At 42.6% G+C, this 20,902-nt stretch overlaps 1 protein-coding gene across 1 annotated transcript; it reads left to right on the top strand.

Moving 5' to 3' along the window:
• Positions 1-10,674: 10,674 nt before the first annotated feature.
• gabrg1 (gamma-aminobutyric acid type A receptor subunit gamma1) lies at positions 10,675-20,454 on the top strand. Its single transcript, XM_026152452.2, has 9 exons — positions 10,675-10,808; positions 14,344-14,504; positions 15,839-15,906; positions 16,447-16,667; positions 16,921-17,003; positions 17,731-17,868; positions 18,011-18,163; positions 19,740-19,939; positions 20,031-20,454. The coding sequence occupies exons 1-9, from the start codon at positions 10,771-10,773 to the stop codon at positions 20,310-20,312; spliced, it is 1,344 nt and encodes a 447-aa protein (XP_026008237.1). The 5' UTR covers positions 10,675-10,770; the 3' UTR covers positions 20,313-20,454.
• The last annotated feature ends 448 nt before the right edge of the window (positions 20,455-20,902 follow it).

Genomic DNA, 20,902 nt, shown 5'->3' with positions numbered 1-20,902 from the left:
GAGGTTCACACGTTCAGTGAAGCTGCTTGGAAACTAACATACATTCGTTAAAAAACCTTGAATTTTTTCCAGCTCAGCGGCGAAGATTTCAGGTGAAGGCAGAGCTGTTTCAGAGGATTCTGTGTGGAGGAGATAGAGTGAGCAGAGGGGACATCTGGGCCCTCTACAGTGTGAGGAGCTGCAGATGAAAACTCATTTTGACAACAAATGAATTGCGTCATTGCATTGAGCTCAACTACCTTTTCGAGCAGAATGTCTTGGTTTGAAGCGAGGCAGTAAGGGACAAGCTCATTCACCTGTACTTCTTTAGTAGGTGATTGTTCTGTAATTAACCAGCAGACTGCTTATGCACATAAGGTAGGAGGGAAGTGCAGACAGCTGGGGCAAACTAACACAGGTGCAGACAACACAAAGAAGCAGGGGAGGAAGTAAAACCAAACAGACTGGACAAGAGATAAATGGCACAGTGAGAAGCAATGTCAGGAAATGAGAAGCAATAACTAAATAGAGGAACAAAGACACAGAACTAAACTAAACATATACACAGCAGGAACACTGACTAATTTATCATATTTAGTAGGAATGGTAAACTTGGAAGGCTTAAGAATTAGGATATAAAGATATAAAGATTGGAAAGGTTCGTGATTTGGATTGTTTGAAGGTAAGATTTCATTTTGATATCACAGTGAAAATTGCTAATCTATGTGCTCTCATTTCCAATTCCATCCATCCATCTTCATCCACTTTATCCGAGGCCGGGTCGCGGGGGCAGCAGCCTAAGCAGAGAGGCCCAGACCTCCCTCTCCCCAGCCACCTCCTCCAGCTTATATCTCTCGGCTGGCCGGGGGAATACCAAGGCGTTCCCAGGCCAGCCAAGAGATATAATCTCTCCAGCGTGTCCTGGGTCTGCCCCAGGGCCTCCTCCCGGTGGGACATGCCCGGAACACCTCACCCAGGAGGCGCCCAGGAGGCATCCTTGTCAGATGCCCGAACCACCTCAGCTGGCTCCTTTCGATGTGGAGCAGCAGCTGCTCTACTCTGACCCCTCCCGGATGGCCGAACTTCTCACCCTATCTCTAAGGGAGAGGCCAGCCACCCTTCGGAGGAAGCTCATTTCTGCCGCTTGTATCCGCGATCTCGTTCTTTCGGTCACTACCCACAGCTCGTGGCCATAGGTGAGGGTAGGGACGTAGATCGACCGGTAAATTGAGAGCTTCGCTTTTACACTTTTACCTCTGGTGCAAATTACTGACCTCTGTCATCATTTTAGGTGGGGGAACTTGCACAATCGGTGGCTGACTAAATACTTTTTTGCCCCACTGTATCTGTACCTGAGCTGAGGTGACGCAAAAAATTTCCCCATTGTGGGATCAATAAAGTCTTATCTTATCTTATCTTATCTTAGACTTTCCCAGGGAGGCTGAGGAGTGTGATTCCCCTGTAGTTGGAACACACCCTCCGGTCTCCCTTCTTAAAGATGGGGACCACCACCCCGGTCTGCCAGTCCAGGGGTACTGCCCCTGATCTCCACGCAACATTGTAGAGGCGTGTCAACCAGGACAGCCCCACAACGTCCAGAGCCTTCAGGAACTCGGGGCGGACCTCATCAACACCAGGAGCTCTGCCACCAAGGAGTTGTTTAACTGCCTCAGTGACCTCGCCCCCGGAAATTGGCGGGTCATTCCCCTCATCCCCAGACTCTGCTTCCTCCTCGGAAGACGTGTCAGTGGGCTTAAGGAGGTCCTCGAAGTATTCCTTCCACCACCTGACAATTTTCTCAGTCGACGTCAGCAGCGCTCCGCCAGCACTATACACAGTGCAGGTAGAGCACCGCTTTCCCCTCCTGAGACGCCTGATGGTTTGGCAGAATCTCTTCGAGGCAGTCCAAAAGTCTTTTTCCATGGCATCACTTTCTGAGAATCCTCAGAAAAATGGACCTGACGAAGGAGCTGCTGATCATCTTCTACCTCTGCTCCATTGAAAGTGTGCTGATGTAACACATGGGGACACTAAAGCAATCGTGCCAGAATGTCATGCTAAAAAGAAAGATTCTTTAAAATACAAGGGGGAGCAAGCGAGTCAGCTACCACGGGCACAGAGATAAAGCAGGTCTGATCAGAAACAGTTTATTACTAGGCCAGGGAGCACAAATACAACAATTTTAAGAATACCCTTAAAATGTACGTAATAAAATGTTGTCAATCTACTAAAACAAAATAAAGCAATTCTAAAACCCGTAAAACTACCATTTTCTACATTCACTAAAAACCCCCTGCTATAATTACGCCACATGTTCATTATGGGTCTATCAGCAGGCCAGGAATTCCGGCTTTAGAGCAGAGTCCACGCCAGCCCCATCTTCGGCAGACAAGGAAGAGCCTCCCATCTTCTTGTCCTTCCACGGGCCCATCATATCCCAGCCCAGCTTGCGCTCTGCACCCGAATCCATCATGCGACCACCGCCACAGCTCCCCTTGCGTCGGTGTCCTGTAACAAACAAATAGGGGCCAGAACAATGGTCCCAGAAGCGGCCCTGGCTCATGGCCATGGCGACCCTTTCCCAACCCAGCTGCACCCAGTAAACAACAGTAGAGACTAGTGATGGGACGTTCTGTATCGAGGCTTCGAAGCTTGTGTCGAGTAATGGAGGGGGCGTTTCCGCGATGCGCGTATCGAGGCTTGCATCATTTATGGGAGGAGCTGAAAATGATGACGTCTGAAGCCTCGCTGCCCGACTGTACCACGTGACTGGTTCATGAAGTGGTTCGAACTTTGCCGCGAGATATGACAGCGATATAAACCCCTCAGACTTCATTCAAAATGTGGGTGTTTGATGGAGAGTTGCGGTTAGTGAGAGTTAGAGAGAGTTTGGAGGTTTATGAGAGTGAGGAGAGAAAGTCAGGAGAGAATGGAGCCAGCTAAGAAGAGGAGGATGTCCTCCCCTGTGTGGGAACATTTTGATTTCATTCCTCCCAACAAGGTATGTAAATTTCTACAGAAGATGTATTTTCATAATACTGATGGTGCAATACAATTAATATTAAGCTGTCTGTACTTTTGTACAAGGTGAAGTGTTTGCTATGTGCCAGGGAGCTGGGATATAACAACAACACCTCATCCATGCTTAGGCACTACAGAGCTTTGCATGAGAATAAGGGGGACACCGATTGTGGAGCAAGACCAGGTGAGCCATCAAATGCCATGATAAATATAAACTAAATGATATACCAATATTATACAATATTATACAACTGTTATAAGTTACGTGTGTGATATTTATATCTGTGCTTTGTCTTTATTGTCTTTCCTCAGGAGAACAATCTCAAATAGATGAAGACCTGGTCAGCATGGTGATCGAGGACTCCCAGCCATTTAGCATTGTGGAGGACAAAGGATTCAAAAGATTTGTTAAATCATTAAATCCTAGCTATGTTCTCCCCACTAAAAAGGTCATAAAAGCAGTGAAAATTTAGTTTTTACAGAATAAAATGTGAACAGGCAGGACTGAGGCTCAAAGCCTCAGTGTGTAGCTGTCCATACCTCAACGTTACAAAAGCACAACTACTGTCCACACCCCAACCACACCTCACCTCACAGTAAATGATCATTTCCATTTCAAGCATTTCCAAATAATCATTTTCCATACTGCCACTATAAATATACACAGTATACTGCATCACTACAATATACATGTTTTACACACTCCTTTTGATGTTGACATTTACAGGCTGTGTGCAAAAGGCCACACTCTTCAAATTCATGCCAGCTATTATTTTTACGTCCAGTAGGTGTCCTGCTAGAGCAAATGAAGCTTCAAGAAGCTTTGCGCTGGGGTGAACCAATTGGATGAAAAGCTTCAGTGCTTCATGAAGCTTCATCTGCCCATCACTAGTAGAGACCCTACAAATGAAGGCAGAGGTAAACCTCTGTACTTAAGACCAGCGCTCACCACTACTCTCTGCCAAGTCTTCAGCTTACCTACAGTTAGTTCTGGTTGTCACTGAGTATTCATCAAAACAGATTTTTTTCATGGTGAGATTAATCCTGTGCTCTCAACCTGCAGTCAACCTGCTGTCTGTCATTTCCTCTGCTGGCCATATTCACCATCATCCCGACGCTGGTCAGTACGAGACAGCTCAGTGCAAAAAGCTCTCTTTTTCACTCACCTGCCCTCCTGTCACAGCACCCACGTAACACCTAGAAACAGCACTGCCTCACCCGGACCTCTTCCCCCTCTCGTGCCTAAAAACCTCCACCTGCCAAGTAAGACAAGATCTGTTTATACTTGGTTCTCATCTGGACTCCATCAGCCTCGTTCTTAACTCTGTTTTCCTCTCGTTCTAGTTCTCCGTGACACCTTGCTGCATTACCTGTTCCAAGGCCCCGTGCACATTCCCCCTTGCCACTGAATAGGTCAGGGGTCGGCAACCTGCGGCTCCGGAGCCGCATGCGGCTCTTTAGTCCTTATACTGCGGCTCCGCGTGGTTTGGGAAAATAAATTAGAAGTATTTAGCTGAAGTGTATTTTATTTATATTAGTTCTTTTTTAACTTGTAGAAATTGGAAGATTATTTTCATATTGAAATATAAAAATAAAATTATATTCTATTATTTTTTCATCGCTCAAAATAAGCGTCACACTCGCGGAAGCCGGTGTACCCGCCGAAACGCCGTACATTTATTGCCGTACATTTATCAAGACTTTCAACCCCAGGTAGGCCAGTTATGGATCTTCGAATCCACATTATGTCAGTGGCTATTCTCCACTGTGAACTATGTTACAAACAAACACCGCTCACGCCTCACAGAGGACAGCTTACAGTCCTGCATAAAGATGAAAGTGACCTAGCACAGCCCCGATTCGCAGACGCTGTGTATTCTGCCCTCACTGCTACAGTGGATACAGTTATGCAGATAGATAAACTCCTCAACAACTGACAGGTGTATCGTCCCTTTTATTGACGCTGCCTTCAATTATCAACAGAGTGAAAAAGCAATGCTTTCTGTAAAACAACAAAGAGGATGGATGCAGATGTTTATCCGAACATGCTGAGTCAGTCTTTTCTCAAAGTGTGCTGCATTACTAACTCTACAGCTAATAACAAACAAATCTTGGCATGAAAGAACTGTAGTGACTCTTGCTGATGCGAAGAAGAACTACACCAGCACACTCCCCGTCTGACATCTATTGGATGTCATCACCATCTTTAAGGATCAATGTCTCTATAGGTATTTCGCAGCAGGAGTACAGTCTCTGTCACTGGTCTTAAGAAGGTTTTAGATGTTGCTCCAGAAGTGACCTTTACCTCAATCTTTCTGACATGTCCGTCTTGGCTAGGAAAGGTCTCAACAACCACCCTCATGGGCCAGTGGTTTCTTTTAGCTCGACTGTCCTTTAGAAGAACTAGATCTCCCTTTTGAAGATTTTGACTCACAGATTGCCATTTTCTTCGCTCTTGGAGTGTCGGCAGGTACTGTTTTCCAACGGTGCCAGAAGACATTTGAAAGATGTTGCACTTGTCTCCATTGGCGTCCGTACAAATCTTTATTGTCAAAGTGGTGTCCATCCATCCATTCGCTTCTGCTTATCCTTTTCAGGGTCGCGGGGGGGCGCTGGAGCCTATCCCAGCTGTCATAGGACGAGAGGCAGGGTACACCCTGGACAGGTCGCCAGTCTGTCGCAGGGCCAACACACAGGGACAGACAACCATTCACACTCACATTCATTCACACATTCACACCTAGTGGCAATTTGGATTATCCAATTAACCTATCCCCACAAGCTGCATGTCTTTGGACGGTGGGAGGAAGCCGGAGTACCCGGAGAGAACCCAAAGTGGTGTGTAGGTGGTAATCCAGTTTTCTGCGTAAGGAGGGTAGCAGGCGTAAGAAGAAAGGGGCAATCTGGATCTGACGAGACTGGTAGTAGCGGTCGAGAGTTTACAATAGCGGTTACCTCTGCTAGAAGGGTAACGAGAACCTCATGGGTCAACAGGCGAACTGGGTTGACAGTTAGCATAGAGTCCAGTATGCACTTCACGATGCCGATCATGCGCTCCCAACTTCCTCCCATATGAGAACTATGAGGAGGGTTGAAGATCCATGTGCATTCATTCTTGGATAAAAAGTCTTGAATTTCCTGGTTGTCGCAGTGTTTTGAAGTTATTCCGAGCTCCTTGCACGCTGCCAAAAAGTTGGTCCCACAGTCGGACCTTTACTGGTCCTCGGATAGAGATGAATCGTCTCAGAGCATTGATAAAACTAGACGACTCCATCGTCTCGATGACCTCAACATGAATGGCCCTGATGCCCAAGCAGGTGAAGATGACGGCCCAGCGTTTGCTGCTAGCAAGGTCTCCTCTTGTTCTCCGAGAGCTTATTGTCCACGGTCCAAAGACGTCAACTCCGACGTAAGTAAACGGGGGGCAGACTGTCACACAATCGATGGGTAAGTCTGATATTTTTTGCATTTCTGTGTTCCACCTGAGCTCGCGGCAAATTACACAGTGGTGGATGACTGAGCTGATGCTCCGTTTCCCACCTACAATCCAGAAGCCAGCCGATCTCATGGCTCCCTCTGTGAAATGGCGCCCCTGGTGCTGCACCTGTTGGTGGTAGTGTCGGATTAGTAGAATAGTTAAATAGTGGTTGCCTGGAATGATAATGGGGTGTGCTTCGTCACTTTCCATGCTGGCTTGTGAAAGGCGACCACCAACCCTGAGACAGTCTGCATTGTCTTTAAAAGGAGAGAGTTTTCTGAGAAGGCTCTGTTTTGGAATGTCTTTTTGGGCTTGAAGACATGTGAAGATGTCAGGGTAAACCTCGTGTTGAAGACCACTGAGAACAACGCTCTTTGCCTTACTGTAATCTTCTGGACTAAGACTTTTGCAGATATGCCAGCCATGACACTTTTTTGGGGGAGTGCTGTTCCTGTAACACCTTGCAATATGAATGAGCCTTTCTATTGCTCTCAACAGTGACCCTCAAGTAGAGAAAGACGCAAATCGTCCCGTTTCGAGGAAAGAAGCCGCGACATTAGTTGAAAGTGATGTCGCTGTTGGACGGATCTCAGGATCTGATTCAGGATTGACTAGTTCAAAGGTATGTTTAGTCACTTCAGGAGTTGATCTCAGTAGGTAATCTGGTCCTTTGAGCCATGTGCTTGATGAGAGTGCACTAGCTGGGATTGATCTTGAAGCTATGTCGGCCGGGTTAAGCTCTGTTGGAACGTAGTTCCACTGCTCTGGGTTGGACGATTTTCGAATCCTCTGGACGCGATTGCATACGTAGACGTAGAATCGTCTGGATTCATTCTGTATGTATCCAAGTACCACTCTGCTGTCTGTGAAAAATCTTGTAGAATGGAAGGGAACATCAATTTCCTCTGTGATAATGTCAGCAATCTCGACAGCAAGAACAGCTGCACATAGCTCGAGCCTGGGGATTGTTATTTCTTGCTGCGGTGCGAGTTTTACTTTGCCAAACATGAATCCCAATGAGTGCTACGGCTCCCCCGAAGCTATAGAGAACGCACCGCTCGACAGATTGGACTGTTTCCCCAAAATCTCATACAAAGATCCACAACTGTTGAGAGAACTACAGGACCTGCTCCTAGAGATAGATGCTGCAAAGAGTGAAAGTTACATTCCAGGTCTACTCTACCTCGATACAGCGAGAGGCATTAATCCAGTGGTGGAAAAACTCCCCTATGCTATGCAAGAAAAATGGATGAACTGTGGTTCTAAATACAAAGAGGACCATCGTGTGTCATTTCCACCATTCTCTGCATTTGTGGCCTTCATCGGTAGAGAAGCAAAAATGCGCAATGACCCCAGCTTTAGGCAGTCTGTGCCGCCGCCTCCTGCCCTTTCAAAGACGAATGAACTTTACGAAAAACACGCTAAAAGAGAACCTATCTCAGTCAACAGAACCAAAGTTGTCAGTACGGAGCCAAAATCAACTCCTACAAACATTGAGGACCCAAACCGGCTCTTCAGGTTGTTTTGTTGCTTTAATTAATTTATTATTAACAATAATATAAAATTATGCACAAAAGGAATTACTAATGTAAAAAAAAGTGATTTTATTTAAATATGTTTATATATAAATATATGCGGTGGCTCCTAGAGACAAAGCACATACAAACTCCAAAACACATTTCTAGCATGAACTAAACTTCCAAAACAGAGCTACCTAGATCACTTAAATTACACAATTGAAAGCATGAAAGCATATGTGTATTGTTTGTGTATTTATACACAAGCACTCATATATGTTCAAATAATTAAAAAATACATTCATTTATCTATTACTCCCACACACCAAATCCGGTGTTCCAGATCTACTGGCGTTTAGATCTACTGGCGTTGGTCGAACAGATGTGTGGCAGTCTTGCGTTTCAGGAGCTGCTACCGACAAACCAGCAAAAAAACGCCAAATGTGTCATCTGTGACACTTGTGAGGTTATCTCAAACACACTCCGTCAGTCTTGATGCTGTTGAACAACAAAATGTTTAAAAATGTGGCGAGTTCACCTGGTGATATCCTCATGCGCGACGCGATCGCGAAAACAGCAAACAAGTAACACCACGCCGATGTTGTTCACGGGACAGCAAGAGTAAATGATCGGGAGACTCTTGTCGTCGTTATCGTTCCCCTCGCACGGTTTATTTCTCCGGTTTCAGCGTTTTTGCTTCACAACTAAAGCGAGCAGTTTACTTTGTGCACTAACATGGACTCGAGTCAACCACTGGCCAAGTGCCACAGCCTACAGCCAGATCAACTTGTGACACACATCTGCACCACGTTTGAATTCGTTTCATGCACATTTGTACCTTTCAATTGTGTCTGTTTGTGCTCTCTTTCTCTCTCTCTCCCTCCCGCTCTGTTCCTGTGCTACTGCCAGTGTAACTACCGCCCCTCCCCCCTCTTCCCACCACAAAACACAAGAGCCACGTGTGAAGTGAAAAAAGTGTGTGAGAGAGAGAGGGTGAGAGAAAGAAAGAAAAATAAAAAAAAACGGCTCGCGTCGTTCACGTCAAAGATCCGGCTGTTCCTGACTGACACATCACCACTGTACCAGCTTTTCAGCTCACAGCCCGACACAACAGCAGAGAGAGCACAGACTTTAAGGCGGCTACGCGTGATTGCGGGTGCCGCTCAGGTGCGTCAACCTCCCCTGCAGCGGTGCTGCAGACCACGCCCTGCCACACACAGGTAAAATACATATTTAAGCAGAATTTTGTAAATATTTATTTTTCTTTCTTTTTTTTAGCAGCATAGAGCTTTTTTTCCCAGTTATTTTTTAAAAGTCAGGTCAAGGCTCCAAAAGCTCAAAGGCGATATAAGGGTGGCGGCTCACAACAGTTTTAGTTCAGCTGGGTGTCTTTCCTTTTGTTATATTTCTTTAAGAGTTCAAAATGTGTTAATTACTTAAATAAAATGTAACTTTCTCTGTAGCACTTCATGGATTTCATAAGCAGCACACCTTAAAGTTGTTAGTTTAGAAGTTATAAAACAGGTTCAATACTTGAAATCTTGCTTGTGTTGCACTTTATTCTGTGTTTTTATGGAATAAAAACATTGAGATGATGAACCATCTGTCTTTTTTTTGGGGGGGGGGGGGACATTTTACCTTATATGAATGTTTATCAATTAATAATAATTTTATTTTATTAGTTATTATCAGGTATTACCAACTAGCAAACAAGAGATAATTTTACCTAATTCCAATGAGTAAGTAGCTGTTGAATAGATACGTAAATATGGGGTAAATTTGACCCAATTTAATTATTTCATAGCTTTTTATTGAAGGTATTTTATACACAATATATTGAATTAAATCTACTCCAAAAAGTCAATGCAAATTGTTATCTCGGATTTATTGGGTAAATTCTATAGATGACTTCTTACAGTGCATATATATTTCAAGGACCTGCTGACAAACGGAGAAATCCTGAAGAGTATAGAGTGGAATTAATGCAACTGCCTTCCTACTTAAAACTCCATTCATGAACAACACAGCACTGAATCAGTTCATCAACTGTTCAAGCAAAGGTTGACGGCCTGTGGTTGTTCCCAGCGGACAGGTGGACAGGCTGTGCACAGCAGATCGTGCACATTATGGATTGATTGCACAGCAGCACTGCGCTGCACCAGGCTACATCTTCACGATGACCTCTGTTTTCTTCCTTTCAGAAAGACTGATGTTCAGAGGAGGTCACCCAGTCATGTGATGGCTTGATCCCTGTTTTTACACCCACATCCAAATGTCCTTGATCTAGCCACTAAAGCTCATTACGCATTGGATGCATCTGTCTGTGAACGAGTGTGTGGGCAGATAAAGGCTTCGAGTGTATAGAATAACATGCACTGAAGCCTTGATTGTGACTTGTAGTGTAATACAATAAAACAAAACCTGTCCTTTGAGGCATTGTGGTAAAACGGTTAAGTTTTAGATCATTTAATACAAAAGGACGGATGATTCCGTGACACCGCTGGGCTATCAGCGCAGCATCTATCAGAACACTGTTGCTACCACTGCAGATGAACTACAGCAGAGTCAGCTCTTTGGCAGCAGCCTCCTCCCCCTCCACACTTATCATGGACCCATCTCACATTGTTCCGTCGCTACACTGAGCATCATCGGTAGGATTTATACGCGACCTGACGAAATTCCGCGATTTCCATTTTTGGCGTGGACAGCGCTGCGTGCTTCGCTCCAGAGGAGAGGATAAAACTCCTGCTTTTCAGAGAAGCGCAAGACAAAGACATGTATCACTGGCTGCTCTACGTGTTTCTGGGTGTCTGGTAAGTGTGTGTTGATGCAAATGAGCAGCAATGTCTCGATCGAGTTAACACCGACAAACGAATTGAGATAATGGCTGCAGATGTCGCCGCCTCTGCGCTCTGTCCTCGACATAATCCGCTGCGTTTTTCTTGTGGTGGTTTTATAGCAGGATGCTATTTGAGCTGTGGTGTTGGAGGAGACCACAGCGCAAATAATCCTTATTTGTCAGCAAAACAGTTTGGCTTTCATTTCAGCGTTTTTCTCAGTCGCGTCTAATAGATTTTTATTTGACCTCCATACAGGTTTATTACTGAGAAGGTAATAAGGCTTTATCTGTCTTGTTACATCAGTAGAATATCCTGGGGCTCTTCGTGAACACATAGCTGATTATTTAGTTCTTGGACTGACGCAAAAGACTTCTAATACTCAGGACTTCTGTCACCAAGGTGTAAATTATGTCATGACTCTCTGAATCAACTTCAGCTTTATTAACACAACCCTGGCACCAGTTCTCTGAAACAGTCACTTTAAGGACTTTGTAAGGTAAAAACAAATATTTGAGAGAGACTCATCAGTTGATGTGCAGCAGACCCAGGTTCAAGGAGCCGCATCCATCTACTGTGACTAGTTGGGGTTTGGTAGGAAGGAGAAAAGAAGAAACGAGAGCATAGAGAGACAGAAGATTAAAATTAATGCAGACGCCAAAAGAGGGGAGTGGAGAACTGAATAACTGCTCAATGCATCATTGGAAGTCCTCCAGCATCCTAAAGCCTTTAGCTACAAAAATGAGGCTTGGTCCATAAGTATAGTTAAAAGTATTCTTAAAAGGAAGGTTTTAAGCCTTCTCTTAAAAGTAGAGAGGGCGTGTCCGGTAAATCCTAGCTCGGAGCTTATTCCACAGGAGCCTGATAGCTGAAGGCTCTGCCTCACATTCTACTTTTGGAAACTCACCAAACCAAAAATAAGCCTGAAGTCTAAGAACAAAATGCTTTACTGTTAGCACGCAATACTAACAGGTCTTTAAGACGTGATATGGCCTGATTATTCAGGACTTTGTATATGAGAAGAATCATTTTACAAACAATTCTGGATTTAACACAGAGTAATAAAAAAGGATATCTATCCCACTCTCACTCGTTTTGGATCAGCTGAAGTCTTCTCAGGGAACTTTTTTTTAACCTGTCCTGTCCAGCAGTTGTAGCAAGCAGATTAATGGTCTAAATGCTTTGTTGTGCCAAACATATTTCCCAACAGGGCCAACGTAGACTCTCTGTAGGCTCCTCTTGGTAATGTTTTGGTTGTGTTATTATCCATATTATTGTCTGTGTGGATATTATGCTGGAGCAGGCAGTGGGTCTAGAACAGATTGGCAAAAGATAAGAGAAAAAAGTGGAGAGAGGAAAGAGAGAAAAGAATGGTGATGGGGGAAAATCCAGGAGGAAGCAAACAGACAATCTGGATCTGTAACAAAGCACTCACAAGCAATACACGACACCTGAAAGACAAAACAGGAAGGTACACAAGCAAATATATATTTTCACTGTGTGTGTGTTGGTGTGTGGGTGCATGTGTGTTTGTGAGTGATAAAGAGAGTGGATGTGAGCGTGTGTTATAAAGCCTATTTGAAAGAAAAAGGTCAGAAATTGCAACAATGGGAACTTTCAGGGAACTTTTAGAAAAGCCTGCTAATAAAAGTCTTTTAAAAGGAGCAGTCTGTAAGAAACCATAGTCGGGATTCTGTGAATTCCAGCCTAGAATTAACAAATGCATGGTCATGTTTCCCAGCAGCCTGAATGAGATAGGTCCAACTTTAGCAATATTTTAGCAGAGATGACAGACGTCCTGGATATTTGTTTATTCTGGATATTTGTGGCTGTTGCTCAGGTATTAGAACAGGTCACCTACTAATCGGAAGGTTGGTGGATCAATCCCTGTTTGCTCCAGTCTGCATGCCAAATATCCTTGGACAAGATACAAACCCCAAGTTGCTCTTTGATGCATCCATTGGAGTGTGAATCATTGAAGACTCTAGTGGACCCAGGCTCACCCAAACTGGGAGCACTGAAGATTGAAAAGCAACAGAGAAAATAACGAAACAAACAAAAAATATGTGTAACAGTTCTGTGGAAGCTCAGGAATTGTGCTTTACTCTAAAATTGTAATAGTGTTTCTATAACGTTACTCTAACCTGTGAGAGATTTTGCTCAATAAACAACTGCGTTGCACCCCTGTCCTTTTATCTGCTTAATATTGCTAAAAGAGAAGCGTTCTGTCTCTGAGTGATACTGAAAAGCTAGTTCATGCAGTTATTATTTCTAGGCTACTTTAAAAGCCTTCAGTAAATCCAAATCACTGCAGAAAGAGTACTTCAGAGAGACCACTGAATGATCTGGGTGCAGCTTTCATGTGGTGTGGCCACTGGAGTGAAGTGTGGGTAACCAGGAGGTAACAGTGGAGGACCCCGACCACTGAATACCCAGTTTTTTTTTCTCTACTGTGTTATATTGAGCCTCCCACTCCAACAGCTTACAGTTATGATTATGATGTTCTTATTGTCTTCAATCAGTGATGAATAGTAAGATGTTCTGGCTTTGCGGAGGGCTTTCTTATAAAGCAGCAAAACTATTTCTCCAGGCTAACTGATGATCCTCTAAATTTGTGACACGCCATTTCCTCTCCAGCTCACGAGTCATCAGCTTCAGGCTACGTACTAAGTTCCTACACTTGGCCTTCCACTAAGTCTGCACAAACAACTCTCAACAACTTTTGTACTTATTTTATTCTGAGTGCTCAGTATGCAATTAACTATTAAAGTGATCTAAAATTAATTACAGTCCCCATACCGTTTGCTGGGGATTTATTCATGGATTTATTACTTCCAGGCTGGACGACTGTAATTCATTATTATCAGGAAGTCCTAAAAACTCCCTGAAAAGCCTTCAGCTAATCCAAAATGCTGCAGCAAGAGTCCTGACAGGGACTAGAAAGAGAGCAGATTTCTCCCATACCCCTATAATATACTACATTAAATCCAGAATAAAATTTAAAATCCTGCTCCTCACATACAAGGTACTGAATAATCAGGCCCCATCTTATCTTGAAGACCTGATAGTACAGCCCAATTGAGCATTTTGCTGCCAGACTGCAGACTTACTTGTGCTTCTTAGGGTTAAAAGTAGAATGGGAGGCAGAGCCTTCCACAAACAAACCCTGACAGGCACACCTGTGAGGTGAAACCATCTCAGGTGACGACATCATGAAGCTCACTGAGAGGCTGAGGGTTGGCAGCGCTGTCAACAAAGCAAAGGGCGGCTGCTTACAGGAATCTGAAATATAAGACATTTTTATCCATTTTTCTTTGCTGCATCATTCCTTATATCTTGTGTCATATATTTAATGTCCTCAGTGTGTACCTACAATGTAGAAAGTGGTAAAAATAAGGAACCAACCAATAAAGGAGAAGGTGTGTCCAAATGTTTTGCTGGTAGTATATGTGTGTGTGTGTGTGTGTGTGTGTGTGTGTGTTTGATTTTCACAATGTTTTCTCCTCCACAGTTCAGCTATTGAACCCAGTAAACAGGACGAAGAGGACTATGAAGATGTACCCATAAATAAGACCTGGGTGTTATCACCAAAGGTCTATGAGAGCGATGTAACGCTGATCCTTAATAAACTGCTGCAAGGTTATGACAACAAACTACGGCCTGACATTGGAGGTACATCACTTCAATTTAGCTGACCTAAATTCACAATTATAGTTATCTTAAGGGACTTTTCATTGTATGATAAAGATATTACAACATTAAGTCATGTGACACTGTGTGGCAGGCAGAGCTTGGACCCAAATGCACTTAGAAACAAAGGGAGTAACTAAAGAAGGCAACTTTATTTGCTCTAACACCATACTACAAACAAAAATACAAAAAGACTAACAGAAACAACCAAAAAACTAGAGAACTAGTGACAGAGAACTAGGAGGCTCAGAGGTTATGAGGGGAAATACAGCGTTCACAGGAGACATGGGAACACACGACAAACAGGGCGACATGACAACGAGCAGAAGGAGACTGAGGACTTAAATACACACAGGATAATGAGAGGAGGCAACAGGTGGAAACAGAGCTGGGGTTGATACAGACCAACAGGACAGGGGGAAGAAAACAGGATACAGTGTACACAGGACAAGAGACTGTCAAAATAAAACAGGAAGTACGATAAACAAAGACTAAGACACAGGCAGGACAGTGAGAGCTGGGGGAAAAGACAGACATGACTGACTGAGAAGACAGAAAGGGAACATCAAACACGGAGACAGGAGATAAACAACATGAAGACAAGGCTGACTAAACACAGGACTGAGGAAGAACTCTAAGATTACTAAGAACCGAAGGCCATGAACCTCAGAATCACATAGAATATTCTTAATAAGCAGTAATGTCCAGAAACACTGGATCCAAGACCCAGAACCATGACAATTATAGAGTGATTAAGTCTGCACTGCATGCTTCCACAAGTATTTAGATAGACTCTTATGAATTCAGATTTAATGATAAATATTTTTTCTTTCTTTTTTAATTAAAAGTTCAGTAAGAGTAACGAGTCACCTCATTACTGTTACATAAGTAAAGTCTGTGAAGAATATAGTTCGCCAAATAGTGTCGCTCAGCATATGAACTTGTGTGCTGTCGTGAGTATCAGCTCCCCTTTGGCTTCTCTCTTCCACTGTCAGGTTGTGCAGAGTTGATCTTCAGGGCAATTTTGGAATAATAGTAGAATAATAGTATTATTGTATTATTCTATACAATATAAAGCGCCTCGAGGCCACTGTTGTTGTGATTTGGTGCTATATAAATAAAATTGAATTGAATCTTTGATCTTCCATCTTATGCAAACACGAGAGTTGCTGTTTAGAGTTAAATTAAGACACATCTTAGAAAAGGTCAAATAATTTTCCATCATTTCTGCAATTCTGACCACGCTTTCAGTAAACATAACTTCACCCCCACCTCCAAATCAGTGATGTGCAGTATATCTCTCTGTTGTGTTTCAGTGAGGCCCACAGTGATTGAAACAGCTGTGTATGTCAACAGCATTGGACCAGTGGACCCTATCAACATGGTAAGCCTGCCTCTCAACATATCTCTAGATTCTTTATCCAGGGTTACTGAATGTCTTTACAAACCTGAACAGTATCTGGACAACTTGTATTCATGCTACAGTTTGAATGCCCTTTCAAAGAAGTCCCCTAACAGTATTTTTCCATGGCTTTCAACTTCAACCCACTGAGGAAGAGTCCTCCTTGTTGAAAACTCTGTTTAAATAAAGTGAAACGTGGTTCACAGTGCCAACAATTTATTAAGGGGAAATCTCAATATTTAAGATTGTAATTGATTTAATTATTTAGCAGTTTTAACACTTATTTAATGAATGTTGATCATTTGATTTCACTCTCTATGGTCAACGTGTCATCAAAGTCATTCAAAGGCATTTGAACAAACTTGTGTCATTTTTATAACATCTCAGTGAAAAAAGAGAAGTGATAAGAGAACATCTGAGTCAAATATGCAACACATTATAGAGGTGGCAAAAGCAAATTCTTCTAGTAACTGTTTAAAAATTGTTCTGGTTTGTTTGCATGATTCCCAACATCTGTTGCAGGAATACACAATTGACATCTTCTTTGCCCAGACATGGTATGACAGCCGCCTGAAGTTCAATAGCTCAATGAAGCTGCTCATGCTCAACAGTAACATGGTAGGCAAAATATGGATTCCTGACACATTCTTCCGGAATTCCCGAAAATCAAATGCCCACTGGATCACTACTCCCAACCGCCTCCTTAGGTTGTGGAGCAATGGGAGAGTCATGTACACATTAAGGTAGGACAGTTTTGTAGCCAGTTTGCTAATGTCTTTGAAAGTATTTGTCATTTGTGCAGCTTTAGTGTGTACATCTGCTTTTTGTCATGTAGTTCTCTTTTAAGTGAATCCAATTTGTCAAAGTCTGATAGTTTTTTATGTATTTACGCTCTTAAATAAAGACAAGACATACGGTGACTTTAATACTATTAGGCAGGGAAAAACAATTCCGACATATATTATTTTTTTTCTGACATAATTCTGTTTCTGTCAGGTTGACTATAAATGCGGAGTGTTACCTTAAGCTGCATAACTTTCCAATGGATGAGCACTCGTGTCCACTGGAGTTTTCAAGCTGTAGGTGGTCAAACATATTCCCCTCTCATTGCTGAGTCTGTCATCTCAACTGCAGTTTCTGTAATTTATCAGAAAATCATACCGACTAAGCCTTTATTCGCCCTCTCCTTGCCCACTGCCCCATCTGCTTGAGGCTGGCTACTTTAAGCTTGTGCCAATCTATCATCTACTTCACCAGGAGAGAGAGGAAGCCACACAGTCCCATGTCTTGGACAGACTTAATGAATTATGCACTTTTTTCTGTGCTGTCACGTTGTCCGTTTCATCCTTCATTTGTCACTTGCATTGTGCTTTGGCTGCTCATCTCTTATTGTCTCAATCTTCTTCGTAGTTTCGCTTCTTCCATGCTAGAAGAAGGACAAACGCATTACAGACATTTGGTGTAAAAACAGCTTTTCATACTTTTTTGTTTATCTTGTTAATGAAGTCTGAGCATGTCAATGCAAATAAAAGTTGATATTTGCTTTTATCTTAATCAGAGCCATTGTATTTCCTAAACATAGGCCTTTCTTAAGCTTTGTTAACATGTAACCCATAACCTTAGAAGTATTAGAACGACATCCTTAAATGTGCATTTTGAATCATTTAAACCTTTGAACATGTAAACATTATAGAAGTCAGATGAATGTATAAAGACTTTTCCTTTTTTTTAATACACACCTCAGGTGGAGCTTCTTGTCAAAAACACCGTTATGTATGTTTAGGTATGTTTATGTTTGGGCTGTAGATGGTTATCCTAAAAACGAGATCATGTATCGGTGGCAGAGACGAGCAGTAGAGGTGGCGGACCAGCGGTACTGGAGACTCTACCAGTTTGCCTTTGTGGGGTTGAGGAACACGTCTGATGTCGCACACACGCAATCAGGTTAGAGACTGTAACCAAGTTCACTATCATAGTATCAAAGTTGACTTTAATCTTATGCTACAAGCTGTCGTTGTTTTGTGAAAGCAGAGAGTCAACATTGTCACGTGAATTTGCTTTTGCCCTTCATTTATTAAACTTTCAGGGGAATATGTCATCATGACAATCTTTTTTGACCTGAGTCGGAGAATGGGTTACTTCACCATCCAGACCTACATCCCCTGCAGCATGATTGTGGTTTTATCCTGGGTCTCCTTCTGGATTAACAAGGACGCCGTCCCAGCACGAACATCTCTAGGTTTGATCATTTAATTCAGGCACAGATAAAATCAGGCTGTAAATGTTTCTGTAAATTACTGTAATATCCTTTAATCTTTGAAATATTTCTATATAATGAGCTGCAATCAGCTTTTGACTATTCTTACTATAAATTATACAGCACACATTATGGTCTGTGATATCTGAAAGTTGAGGGTTAAGTATTCTCCCTGTGATGGTGTTACTGGTTTAAGGTATGCAGGACTATAAAAGGAAGATTGCATACTCTCTGCCCAATAAATAAACGTAACCTTATTTTTCACAATCAGCCAGTCTTAAATTGAAAGTTGTTTACTGCGTTGCTTTTTCAGTGGAGTAAGTGTTTCATCACTGCTCACACCAGCGTCCCTGTCCAGCACATCCTCATCACTGATAGACCCGGCCATACGAGGTCGTGCTCTGTGTCGTGTCATAGCCAGAGGTCGTTCGGTTACAGCATACACTCTATCCTCTGGGTCTTTTTGATATGATGCCTTCTTCTGTGCTCACTGCGTCTATGGGGATGGTGTTCGCCCACCCAATGTATATTCCAGTGGACGATGAGAGTCAAAACTTAAAAACTGATCTATAGATCGCCTTGAGGCGACTGCTGTTGTGATTTGGAGCTATATAAATAAAATTGAATTGAATTGAATTAACAGGTGAAGATGGCAGAAGTACACATATGCTGTACTTAAGTAGAAGTACTAGTGTAAAAATATACTCCAGTAAAAGTACTATTTTGTATTTTTACTGGACTCTTTCACATCCTGCTGGTCTGAGCAGGGAGACAAGGAGGCCGTTTATGTGGAAAGACTGATCAATGGTTATGGCAATTTGTATATTAAGGATCATGAAACTGACCTCATGGCCCGTGTTAGTCACGTGTTAGTCACTGGTGCCAGTTTGGTAATTATGCAGATTTACTTTTTTAAGGCTGGGAAGACCTGCGGTCATTGAATGCATGATGGAACCACTGAAAATGCTGCTTCATGTTGAACAGAATCAGCTTTCTGTCTTGTATGCTTCCACTCTTGCTATGCTAATTCTTTAGAAACTTTGGAAGCATTGTGGTAAACTCAGTTCATATTATTTCACTTCCCCTGTCTCTTATCATGTGTGCCATGTGCTCGTGAGCAGGAGCATTCACAGTGATATAGTAAAAGGACACAATAGTGACTGAACACTCAGCTATTACATATAAATTAGGTGAATAACATATATGTGTTTTTATTTTTCCTTTTCTTTATCCTGTCATAATTTAGATGACTAACGAAAAGTAATTTAACCAAATAAATGAATATTTGTTATGTTTTACTTTGAACAAAGTTAGGAAACAATGTCCAAGTAAAGGCTGATGTTGCATACACATTAAAAATATTACTTGTCTGTTCTGCAACGTAGAAGTTTCCTTTATGTCTTTAAGTCTTACGAGGTGCTGCTGCTTATACTACTGCAATTCTTCCGTTCAAGTCAAGCTAAAAACAAGTCCAACATTGAAACCACCTTGTTTTTATGTGTTCATGAATATTTGTAGGACTGATATTCTACCACTAAATTCGTCTCAATCCTTTTAGGCATCACCACAGTGCTTACCATGACGACTCTCAGTACCATCTCCAGGAAGTCCCTGCCAAAGGTTTCCTACATCACCGCCATGGACCTTTTTGTCTCTGTCTGCTTCATCTTCACCTTTGCTGCTCTGATGGAGTATGGCACTCTGCACTATTTCACCAGCAACAGGCAGACAAAGAAGTCTAAAGCCAGCAACACACAGGTACCAGATTTTTCTTTGATCCCTTCTTCATTAAAGAGCCACAGCATCAAGTACTAACACGGGGAAATGACTGTGTGTGTTCCCTCTACAGCAGAAAGCATCAAGCATGGTGAATATCCGGCCCGGCCCGTCGCTGTTGCAGATGAATAACATTGTACCCTATCACGGGGAGGATGATTACGCTTATGAGTGTTTAGATGGAAAAGACTGTGCCAGCTTCTTCTGCTGCTTTGACGACTGCCGTTCAGGTGCCTGGCGTGAAAACAGGATGCACGTGCGAGTTTCCAAGATCGATTCTTATTCACGAATATTCTTTCCTACTGCTTTTGGCCTTTTCAATCTGGTTTATTGGATAGGTTATTTATATTTATAAAACTGGCACCTCAAAGGACAACCGGAGTGTATCGTATACAAAATTTCCCAGAGACTGAGCTACTTGTATATAGTTAGAAATAGGAGGTAGTCATTTTAACGGCTTACTGTTACCAGCCGTCCGATTCCAGCAAGATGCAAAAGTCAAAATAGGAAAAGAACCCTGAATTTCATTGAAGCTATAGTTGTGGACATTTGGAATTACATCAAATGTTTGCACGGGTTAAACTCGAGAGAACACGGAGGAGTTTTTGGCGTCACTTTTTAATATAGTTTGTTTATTCCTTGCCACTGTGCTATTGACATTGTAAAGTAGGAAGAAGAAGGTGCATTGTAGCTGTAATATATAATGGCAAACTATTAGATTTTTTTAACTCTTTTAGAAAAGCCAGTAGCTCTTATCATATAACTAACCTGATTGTCAGCAGGTCAGCAGCCAATATTTGAAATATCAGCAGTGTGTTTGAGAAATGTCTGGTCCTGTTGGTCATTAGTCGTTAAATAGCTGAAAAACCGGAGCATCAACTGGACCAGCTTCTGCTCAGAATCTAGGAAGGATAAATTTGTAGTATTGGCCAAACGTTGAGTTGT

The sequence above is a fragment of the Astatotilapia calliptera genome, chromosome 19 (assembly GCF_964374335.1).
Source record: "Astatotilapia calliptera chromosome 19, fAstCal68.1, whole genome shotgun sequence".
NCBI lineage: Eukaryota > Metazoa > Chordata > Actinopteri > Cichliformes > Cichlidae > Astatotilapia > Astatotilapia calliptera.
The sequence above is the reverse complement of the archived record's forward strand: the minus strand, read 5'-3'. Positions and strand labels throughout refer to the sequence as shown.

What these genes read in the sequence shown, in the direction of transcription:
- gabrg1 (XM_026152452.2), top strand. Translation starts at nt 10,771, where the DNA reads ATGTATCACTGGCTGCTCTACGTGTTTCTGGGTGTCTG. An exon ending in ACTACGGCCTGACATTGGAG is followed by an intron (nt 14,505 to 15,838) that starts GTACATCACTTC and finishes GTTGTGTTTCAG; the next exon opens with TGAGGCCCACAGTGATTGAA. An exon ending in CTAAAGCCAGCAACACACAG is followed by an intron (nt 19,940 to 20,030) that starts GTACCAGATTTT and finishes TTCCCTCTACAG; the next exon opens with CAGAAAGCATCAAGCATGGT.